General features: G+C 47.0%; 1 protein-coding gene across 1 annotated transcript in view; it reads right to left on the reverse strand.

Moving 5' to 3' along the window:
- LOC125883207 (alpha-N-acetylgalactosaminide alpha-2,6-sialyltransferase 1-like) overlaps window positions 1–11,196 on the reverse strand; it is a 59,089-nt gene extending 47,893 nt beyond the window's left edge. The window contains exons 1-2 of the mRNA XM_049567425.1: window positions 11,047–11,196; window positions 10,561–10,723 (exon numbers count right to left, since the gene is read on the reverse strand). Of these exons, the coding sequence (XP_049423382.1) occupies window positions 10,561–10,723; window positions 11,047–11,196 (313 nt within the window). The remainder of the gene's footprint in view (window positions 1–10,560; window positions 10,724–11,046) is intronic.
- Window positions 11,197–11,421: the final 225 nt, after the last annotated feature.

Here is an 11,421-nt window from a genome sequence, read left to right on the forward strand (position 1 = left end):
TACAGCGTTTAGCCGTCGAGACAAAACATATGGAGAACTTGATTTTCTACGATTTCGAGACATACGTAGACTCGTCGGGAGCGCACGTCCCTTTTCTGGTGTGTACGAAAACCCTCGATGGCACAAGGTGGAATGCTCAGGGCGTAGATTGCGCCAAACAGTTTATTTTGCATTTCAGACGACCCGTGTACAGAAAATCGCTCACAACGCTAGAGGATTTGACGGATACATTGTGCTCAACGGCATGCTGTCTCTGAACCTGAAGCCCGAGGCGCTCGTGATGCAGGGAAGCAAAGTCGTACATTTCACCGACCCCGATTACGAACACAGATACATCGACAGTCTCAGTTTCTTGACGTGCCGTCTGTCGGCTCTGCCCAAAGCCCTAGATTTTCCCGATAAAAACAAGGGTTTTTTTCCCCATTGATTTAGCTCCGAGAATCATTTAAAGTACGTAGGCCCCTACCCCGAGCCAGAGGCCTACGGCGTCAAACAAATGAGCAGAGAGGGCAAGAGAGAATTTGAAACGTGGTACGAGACGGTGCGTCACGGCACGTTCAATTTTGAGAAAGAAGCCGTCAGCTACTGTCAAAACAACGTGGATATTCTCGCGCGAGCCTGCAACATTTTCAGAAAAGGTTACATCGACGAAACGGGCGTGGACCCTTTCAGTTGCACCACCATCGCTTTGGCTTGCATGAAAGTGTTTCGCACAAATTTCCTACATCCTGACACCCTGGCCATTCCTTCTCCCAACGACTATCGAAGACATCGCAAAACCTACTCAAACGCTGGCGTTCAGTGGTTAGAGTGGGTGGCGAATACCGAGGGCATCTTTATTCAGCACGCGTTGAACGCGGGTGAAAAACAGATCAGTCGCTACTTTGTAGACGGTTACGCCGAGGTCCGAGGCGTGAAAACGGCTTGGGAGTTCCTGGGTTGTTTTTATCATGGTTGTCCGTCCTGCTTTCAGCCCCACGACACCTGCCCTCTGACGGGCAGACCGTTTGACGAGTTGCATGCCTCCACCGTGGCGTGAATACAGACGTTAGAGTCCGTCCACGGTCTCAAGGTGAACGTGATGAGAGAGCACGATTGGCTCGAGTTGAAAAAATCCCATCCGCCTCTGAGAGACTTTCTCAAGCGTGCCAAAACCCCCCGACCTTTGTCACCCCGTGATGCTTTGTACGGTGGTAGGACGAGCGCCGTAAGGCTGAGGTACATGGTGGCGGCGAACGAAACCGTACACTACGTGGACGTGACATCCTTGTATCTCTACGTTAACTGTGTCTTTCCCTATCTTCTAGGACACCCTGAAATAGTTTACCGAGATTTCAAAGAGCCGCAAAACTACTTTGGGTTAATCAGGGCCGTCGTCTACCCTCCTCGAGGTTTGTTTTTCCCCGTGTTGCCCTACAAAACACCCTCGGGTAAACTGGTGTTCACCCTCTGTCGAACGTGCGCCGATCTTAATTTTCAGGCCGGCTCGTGTACCCACGACGATGAGGGCAGGGCGTTGACGGGGGTTTGGGTCACTCCTGAATTTAACAAAGCCTTGGAGTTGGGGTACCGCCTAGGTAAGATCACAGAGGTGTGGCACTTTGATAGACGCAGCGACGACGTATTTGTAGAGTACATGCACACTTTTCTCAAGGGTAAACAGGAGGCCTCGGGCTACCCTGCTGAGGCCTCGGATCCGGAGAGTAGACGAAAGTACAGACTACGGGGCAAATCAGGGCATTTTGCTGGACACGGACAAAATTCAATCGAACCCGGCTAAAAGACAGGTGGCTAAGCTCTGTCTAAATAGCTTATGGGGAAAGTTTGCCCAGAGAAGAAACCTGAACCAGACCGTGCTCGTCAGGGAACCGGAGTTTTTCAGTTACATGTTTTCAGAAAAACACAAAGTCAAATACTTTTCCTTCCTAAACGAGACCACGGCTCTGATTCAGTGGTGTCACGGCGATCGGTATATCGCACCCCCCAACAAGACGGACAACGTGTTTATCACGGCATTCACCACAGCCTACGGCCGTCTAAAGTTATACGACTATTTGCATCAATTGCAAAATTGGGTACTTTACCTCGATACCGACTCTCTAATTTATGTCGGAAAAGAGGGAGAGAAGGGGCTCAAACTGGGTAATTATTTGGGAGACTTGACCGACAAGTTGGGGGGCGACACCATACAGGAATTTGCGGCGGCGGGTCCTAAAAGTTAGGCCTACTTGACCAGAAAAAACAAACGAGCCGTGCTGCGGGTGAAGGGCATTACTCAGATGCAGGAATATTGTGAAAAAAATCAATTTTGACAGCGTCAAAGAGCTGGTAGAGGGTTACCTGCAAAACCACCATACGGGGAGAGGGAGGAGGAGGAGGAGGAGGAGGGGTTTATCGAGACTCTTCAACACGGTATAAAGAGGGATAAAAACGGGTTTCTGCTTAAAAACTCGTCATTTTTAAAAAGGTTTCCTGTGGTATTTGACAAGAGACAACTGCTTTCCACAGGTGAAACTTTGCTGTTTGGCTATTGAAATGTTTTCCGCAGACCACCAGCCGATTGACTTTGATCCTAGACTGCGAGTGCCTTTCTCATGTCAGATTGTGGGACCCAGTGGTTGTGGAAAAACTTTTTTTGTAAAAAGTGTATTGGAAAACTGTCAAGATGTTTTGTCTCAGGTGCCTGAAAATATTGTATGGCTATATACTTCGTTCCAGCCTATGTACGGTGAACTGCAAAAGATGAATAAAAAGATTAAATTTGTCGAAGGCTTGCCTGATTCTTTTGATGATGAGAACCTGTTTCCCCCCGATCAAAGTCACTTGATTATCCTGGACGATGTCATTTTTCAGGCCTCCGACCATCCCGAAGTAGTCAAGATTTTTACACAATACAGACACCACAGGAACATGAGCGTCATGATGTTGACGCAAAATGTTTTTCATCGGGGCAAACACAGTCGGACCATCAGCTTAAACAGTAATTACCTGGTCTTGTTTAAAAACCCCAGAGATAGGTTACAGATAAATATATTGGCTCAGCAAATTTTTCCTTTGAAAAAAACTTTTTTTCAGAAAGCTTTGAAGATGCCACCAGAGATGCTCACGGTTATTTAATCGTAGATCTCACCCCAAATTGTCCAGAACAATACAGACTGAGATCGGGGTTGTTACCGGAGCAGTGGCCCGTCGTCTATCTACCTAAATCACGGTCTTCCTGAATCGTCATCATCATCATCGTCGTCATGTCTGCGCGTTTAAAAAGGAACGCTCCTTTACTGCGTGCTTTGTGTCACGCCACGCCTCAGAGGCGTAAAGATATTCTTAACCACGGCTCTTCCGACTTTCTTCAGTCTTTGTGCGAACTCTCTTTAAATGTTTTGAAAGGAAACATTCCCCTGACCAGGGCTCAATATCAAAAACTCAAAAGGCAAAAGAAAATTATTAAATTGCTGGCAAATAAAAAAGCCAGCCTAAAAACCAAGCGCCGAGCTCTGATGACCCAGTCCGGAGGGTTTCTATTGCCTCTGCTTTCGGCGGTTGTGCCCATCTTTGGACAGCTTCTAGGAGGACTAATTAATAGGCGCTGATCAGAAAGCGCAACCGCAAAAATGCCAAGTATATTGTGAAGAAATTAGTCAAGAGCCAGGACGGGTGGACTCCCAAGGGCGAATTTATTCACGAGGGAAAGATTGTGAGAGGTTCGCATATGATTGACTTGTTTAAAAACCTATCAGTCTCTTATAAAAAGAAATCTCCAACGCCCAAGGGATGGACGGGGTTTTTGAATACGCTGACGGAGCTCAACATACTGATAAGCTCGGTGACCAATCCTCGTGCTCGCGCTCAATATCGTCGACTCAAAACCGTCGGAGGGTGGCGTGAAGGAGAGCGAGCAGAAGAAGAAGAAGAAGAAGAAGGAGAAGAGCAGGCCGTAGCGCCGGTCGAGAGGGAGAAAAAAAAGCGGAAAAAACAAGATTTAATTCCATTTGCGGAGGAGGAGGAGGAGGAGGAATGGGTTACGCTGGTAAAAAGGAATGAAAGAAAAAAGTGGAAAACGGCCGCTCATTGGATTAATTATACGGCGTGATAATTACTTTAATAAAAGAGTAGTACAATAACAACAACAACAACAACACTGAAGTTTGTCTTGTCTTTTCTTTTAATTCTTAAACAAGTTGTAACAATCTTTGAACATTTCTAGAGAACAGGCAGTGTGGTAAAAAGAATCTGCTCGTTGAATCCTCATACAACGTTGATATTTTTTCACAAACTTTGATACCATTTCATCATTTTTTACGACGTTGTCGTGATACAGAGATAGCATGCTCTCAAAAGGTAGCCCGCATTGCCCTATGACATAAATAATAAACACAATGCTGTCCACAGGCAGTCGACGCGATGTCTTTAAGTTGTCTTTTCTGGTACAGTAATTTTTTCTTACAACGGCTTTTTAAAAACTGTAACACGGTTTTCGGGTAATACACAAAGTCGGGCAGCAGTCCGAACGAGTCGAAAAAAGTGGCGCTCCCATCTTGGTCCAGAGTGAGCGCTAGCCAGTGTTCTCCGGGCTGATGACTGGGATGCGTGTTGACGATCATGTAGGCGGGACGTCTGAATGAGCGCGTCAGCGCCGGTAGTTGGTCCGAAGCCCACACGCCGCAAAACGCATCTCCCAGTAAATGTCGCATGACGCTTTCCAGTTGGTGGTTATTCATATTCTTTCTTTCTTTCTTTCTTTCTTTCTTTCTTTTCTCAATAATAATCCACCAGCACTTGACGTTTGGAGTTGATCTCCAAAATACTCTCATAACACACGTACACGATGGTTGTATGCGGCAGGGGAACTCTGAATCTCATTTCCAACCTCAAGCACCCGTTGGAGACAGGGGACAAGGCGTCTGCGTCTTCGGCCGCGTTGAGATTAAACACAAACAACAAGTAACCCTGGTTAAAATCCTCCCTGTCGATGCCCAGCGGCAAATCTTTCAGGTGTCTTCCCGTGTCCCGTATACATGTCGTAAAACTCTCTGACCGACTGGCCTTGGTCGAATTGAGGCTGGAAAGCTTTGGCGGGCACCTGTCTGCCATCCTGACAAAGGGCCAAGTATTCCACATCGTTGTGAGCAAAGTTGAAAGGCAACAGGTCACTTTTTCCCATAAAGGCTTCGTGGTTCACCATAGCCAACACTACATATTTCGGCATCATGCCCAAAAAGAGATTTTCTTGATTACATACTCGAGTATTTTCCTGGATGGAGTAAGTTTTCACGTTGACGTGGGACAAAGGATAGAGCGCGTTACCCCTCAACAGGGCCGCCGTGTGACCCAGACGCGCCGCGGGGGAAACGGTCATTGTCTTGACAAACAAAGAAGCGCCCGATATTTTTAATTTAAAATTAGCGTTAGCAGCTTGCATGAGACAGAAGGCGTCGCTAGCGCGGGTCAGTTTAATTCTCAGATCCACAGAGTTCAAGAGAAGCCTCTCACAGAAAAGTATGTTGGCGTGGAGAGGGCCCAGCAGGTGAAGCTCGCGGGAATTAGCGGTGAACCGAGCTCTCTTCACCAGACCTTTGTTAGGTCCGTTATTTGTCACCACAGAATCCATTGAGCCTGTTGTGTCTTTGTAAAATAACCTGGCAGTAAACTGACTTTTTAGAGAATCTTCTGAAAAGTTGAGGAGGGTTTCGATCATGGCTCTGTACGGGTGAGTGGCGCTGGATTGCAATATCAATCTGTCGCCGAGAATAACGTCGCACTGACTGAAAATGGTATTCAGAGGATAATTCACGAGGCCTACGGGCGCGTCGTTATCCAGGTTTGTACCGTCCACTTTGGTAATTTTCAGTCGCAGGTGTAGCAAGGTGTCGTTCAAATCCATAATGGCCGATAAAGGCAAAATCTCTGCGTAGAGCTTTTCGTCTATAGACAGCTGCGTCATGGGGGCTGAAAATAAATCCAGCTCCACCATGCTGCACTCGGCCGATTTGTGATGTAAAAGAGCCATGTTTTTTGTTTATGTTTTTGTTTTGTTTTGTTTTTTTTCCCTAAAAGATATCGCCGGACCTTATCGCCGCTACTGCTGAGGGGCTCCGGGTAGACTTGTTTCCCTTAGCGCCTCTCGTGCCGACTGACTTGTCCTTGGCGGAGCGTTGACGTTTTTTAGATCCTCGTGAAACGCGCTCCCCCGGAGGTCTCTTTCTCGCTCTTCTGGCCAAAACCATAATACCCCCGGATCCTTCTTGAGACGTCTGATCAGAGTTTCGACCCGTTATTTTACCTACGGCGTGGCTTATGACCTCCGAGGCTATGTTTTTAGTGGCCGACCTGAGGTGAGGCTTAGTGATGGCAAAACCTTTTTTCACAATAGGGGACACGAAACGGAATAATCTTGAAAATATAGACCCTATCCCTCGTCCGTACATGACGGGGGAGCCGTAAAAACCGGGGAGGGCTCTGCCCGCTTGGTTTTCATAGTAGCTCACAAAACTACGAGGATCATGGTAAGGGGTCATGGTTTCAACCAGGTCTTTGCGGGTCTGAAATGGAGTTTCACAATAGTCTTGCCAAAGGTAAAGTTTACCGGCTTATTTTGATCGGTCTTAATCTCAACGTGGATTCTTTCAATGTGTTTCTTGACGACCAGTAGATACGAGGCGGGATTAAAACACTGCATGATGACGTCTCCGTACGTCCCTTGTATAGGGACGGTCCTCAAGAGCGGAGCGTAGGCGTCGCCTACGAGCTGATGACTTACCACGTCGCTGTAGCAGTAAAGGTGGTAATTCCCCGCTTTTATATCGGCCGGGTGGGGCGCCAACCTGGCGTCGAACGTGAACCATTCTCCCGATTTCATGCCCAATATGTAAGACGCGGGCCGAAAAAAGAGGATACTGACCACCTGCCTGAAATTCAAATCTTTTTTGGATGTTGTTAAACGCTAAAAAGATGTCGCTGTCGACGACTCTAAGATGTGTGTTTAGTTCGGCCCTGAGCTGCTCAAAGTTGGCGTAATATCCCCCTCTGAACCTTCGACGGTTGACTACGGTCTCCCTGTCAGGTGTCGTGGGTTTCTTTCTCCACTCAAAGTAGGCCGTGTCTTGAGGAATGTTATGCCACGTGTGCGGGTACGAAATCTCCGTCAAGGCCACTTGCCACGGGCCCTCCAAGTCAATGTGTTGCGCCAAGTCGACGTGGAAACTGGAGCCGGTATTATTTTTAAATACGTGCGCGCTGGCATTGGAGGGCAGGGTAATGTAAAACCCCTCGCCGCCTGAGATCTGAGACATGATGAAATGAAATGAATACGAATCTGACGTACGGCGCACTCTTATAGATTTTTCAGCTCGCCGACCTTGACCCAGCTGTTGAATTTCTTGGGCCAGTTTTTCCAGCGTACCAGCGCTTGTTTTTCTCCACCGACGACGCGTCGGTCCAAAATTTCTTCCACCGCGTAGCTCTTGTCTCGCGGTATCTTTACTTTTTGCAGCTCTGCTTCGTAAAACGTACTCCGGATAGGTTCTCCGTCATAATCTTTCAGTTTGTACATGGGGGGTACTCGGGGTACGCACTCGGCCACCGTAAACACCTCGTCGGTATAACTCTGCTCGTATTTCTTATCAAACGCGCCTCTCACTTTAGATAATCTCACGACATCTCCCTGTTTAAAATTCATCTTTGACTTTTCTTGGAAGCTCAGGGGGATCGAGCCGTACAGGTTTTGAAAAACTTGCAGGGTGTTCTCGGACGTCACTTGCATAGGCGTCATTTTGATACTCGTGTGATAGCCGTTATTATAGCTTTTAACCAAGTCCTGCAGGACGTCTACGTACCTGCGGGTGTTTTCGGCTGTAAAATATCTCCACATTCTAGTTTTCAACGTACGGTTAAATCACCGAGGCCTTCAGATCACTGGCCGTGGCGAAATGTTTAATACCGCGTTTATCCATCAGCGCCTTAAAAGTCCTGTTAAAGAATTCTTTACCCGCGTCCGTTTGTAACTTTTCAGGGGTCTGACTGTCGTCTAAAACAGAGTCAAACGCACATACATACATTTAAGATAAATGAGCTATACACGGTTACAAACAACAACATAGCATTAGGCTAAAGCAGACGAGAGCAGAGGTCCCGTGGATAATGCGAATATAATAATGCAACCTTCTCAATTCTGTCAAGGTGTCCGCAGGTATGAGACAACACACTGCGTCTACAAACAAAGCGTACAGAGTAACCAAATGGCTTACGTTTGAGGCATTCATCTCTTTAATGATTTTGTAGAATGCATCGGCCACCGAACCGTCTTTTACAAGTTGCAACGTGGACCGTACCAACACATCCCAGGGTGTATGTACAGATTGGGACCTAACTATATCCAACATGCATTCCAATCGAGTTACTTTAACGTCCCTGTTCAAACCTGCATGATTCACAGTCATTTTGTTTTTAATAACCTGATCCAAAACACGGATTAAATGACAAATGACCGCGTGTTCCTCTACACGCGTTACGAGTTTAGTCCAGTAGTGACCCATTTTCACTCTATAAGCCAAAACTCCAGAGCTTGGTCTACGATTTCAATCTTTTCCTGGTCCCCTTCGGTCATCGTGTTGTAAATCTTGGCGATTGAGTGTTCGATGCGTCTCATCGTCTTAAAGTCATGCAGCAGGAAATCACAAGCGCCCCGGACCCGGTACTCGGACACGACGAGCGTTAAGAGCTCGTTGGATGGTAGGGATAAACCGACCCGTCCAAAGTCTTTCCATCAGCTGGGAGTGGTGTACCTCGTAAAAATAGTCCGGCGTCTCTTCCAGACATTCGTGCTGACACTGACTCGGATGGTTGATTTGACACCCGTTGCAGATTTCCTTTCTGTACCGGGCCAAAACATACAGCAGCAGTTTACTCACTACGGCTCTCACCATATTCAGAAATGCCACAGACAGCACCGAGTCCGTTTCATCGTGCATTCCTTTACAAGGAGGTCCGGTTCTTCACGGGCCGTGAAGAAGAAGAACCATCGCTGTCGGGTGAATCGGGCGTTGTTGGAGTCGATGGAGGAGGGCCTAGGAAAGCCCTGGGAGGGCTGCAGTGGCGGAGAAGGAGAGGCCCAACGCCTCAGCGACGGCGGTGCCGAAGAAGGCCTGATAAGGCCGGCCTCTGGCGATGAAGGAGCTGGTGAAGGCCTGATAAGGTCGGCCTCTGGCATTGAAGGAGCTGACGAAGGCGGGAGAGACATGTTTTTCAGAGTCCGTCGGTCGTTTTTTAACTAGTCCGTCCCAGTCGTAGCTTTTTTACACGTATTGGTACGGAGGGAGGGAGAGAAGAGAGGGAGGGGTTTTTGAAAAAAAAGGAGGAGTCTTCTGAAACAGCGTTTTTTTCACAAGCATAATGTCTCTAGAGCTCCGACTGCTGGCAAAGAGTTCCTTAATATTTTCCGCATTTTCCTCCATCATTTCCAACCAGTCTGTGAGAGGAATGCGTAATGACGCCGCATTCAGAACTGAAATACTCCAAAACAAATTCGTCCGGGTGTTTGTCTTTCAGCGACACCTGACGGCTGGCTCGATAGAACCATCTGCCCGAAGCCGAGCTTTTTGTCTCCCACACGGTGCTGGCCACAATTTTTTTCTCTGTACCTAGCAGGCTTTCTTTCAGGCCGTGCGAGGAATTTGCTTCTCTCGCGTCTCTTGTCTCGGGCGCTCTAAGATCAGTCAATCCCACCATATTTAACACACTCCAGTCTATTGAGGTGAGTGTTGCTTGGGCCACAAGAGATCCAAAAGTTTCCCCTTTCTCCAACTGATAGAAACGCACTTCGTTAGCTTTATAGTTGAACTTGTAACCCCACGCACCTCCGGCATCTAAACTCCATTCCTGCATAAGAGCGGAGGCCGGAGGCATCTGAATGCGTCCGATGTGCCTGACACGTTTCTGGGGAGCTGGCCACGATTCACGAAAACTCGTCACAATGGTGCCGCAGATGACGTTTCTCTCATCATCGTACATCATTTTCCCTCCTCTTCCCGGGGTTTCTTTTTCATTCGCCGCACCATTCCAACGCTCTCTTGGCCATGTTTGTTTTCTCCTAGTTTATTGTTTTTTCTTGAATAAAAATCCCGAGTCTTTTCGCTCTCTTTTAAACACATTTGCTCAACGCAGCTTCTTAGGACAGGGGGGTGGCGGGGTCTGCGGATCTCAACAGTGATTGGTGTTTGGTGTGCCATCTAATAGCATAATATTGACGGATCTCAACACACACACATACACACACACACACACACACACACACACACACACACACACACACACAGTCTCTTAGCTGACAGAAGGTTCCAAAAAGGGAGGGGTAAATAATGAGCGGGAAAAACCTTATGATGATGTCACACATCCGCACTCAGGAGGGAGGGGAGGGTGGGGCGGCTTGGAGGGGGCAGGAGTGGGTGAAAGATCACCATCCATCATCTTTAAATTTGACATAAAGTGTATTATTCATTCTCTATTATTAAAAACAGGTTTTACATACTTGGTGCCTGTGTCACACAGACACACAGAAACACCTACCGTCATAGGGAAACTGCATAAAACCAAAGGGATTGTTAAAATGTGAAAGCCGGTTCCACTCGCTCATGTTGATGTTGTCCTTGTGCAGAAACACACGTATGTTGGGAAGGAAAGCCTTTTTGAAGCTCTCATCCTCAGAGTTTCGCAGAGACTCAGCACATGTCTGAAAATGTAGGATAATAGATTGAATTAAGACATAAAGTTAAAAATAACATAGACACTTTAATTTGCACCATGTTCATGGTGATTTAATGAAGCCCCTGCTCACAGCTGAAGAAACAGCAGACATGAAGCCAAACAAGAAGCTCTAACAAAGAAAGTCTGATTAATAGCAGTAATAGCTTTAAAGGAAAAATCAGACTGAAAATCCATGCAGGTCAAACCAGAGACACACAGCTGAACATGTGGCTGTGCAGATTACCCACTCCCACAAAGGTAATGCATTTATAATCATTATACTGTCTTGTCTTCTCATAGCATACTTACCCAGGGTCTGGGTGGAGCATCCTGGTTATAAACATCATCGAAATCCCACTGAGGGGCTTTCTTGAAGGAATTTATGTAGAGGATGGGCATGGCAGTCTCAGCCACAGCAGCATGTGTAAACACAACAGGTGGTGGAGTCAGGTATCGCATTTCATCCTGGAGGTCATACGTTTCCTCATTTCCTTGTCCCTCTATGTCTAAGGAAGTCCTCAAGCTGATGTGGAAATTTGACAAACACAAAGAGAGAGATGCAACAATAGAATAGAATAGAAGATATGTTTTTATGCAACTTAAATGCAAAAGCTGTTTCTGGAAATATTCTGAACCACATTTCCTGAAGACAAATTAGCAACTAGAAAATATTAGAAAAGTTCT

This window comes from Epinephelus fuscoguttatus, linkage group LG22, assembly GCF_011397635.1.
Source record: "Epinephelus fuscoguttatus linkage group LG22, E.fuscoguttatus.final_Chr_v1".
NCBI lineage: Eukaryota > Metazoa > Chordata > Actinopteri > Perciformes > Serranidae > Epinephelus > Epinephelus fuscoguttatus.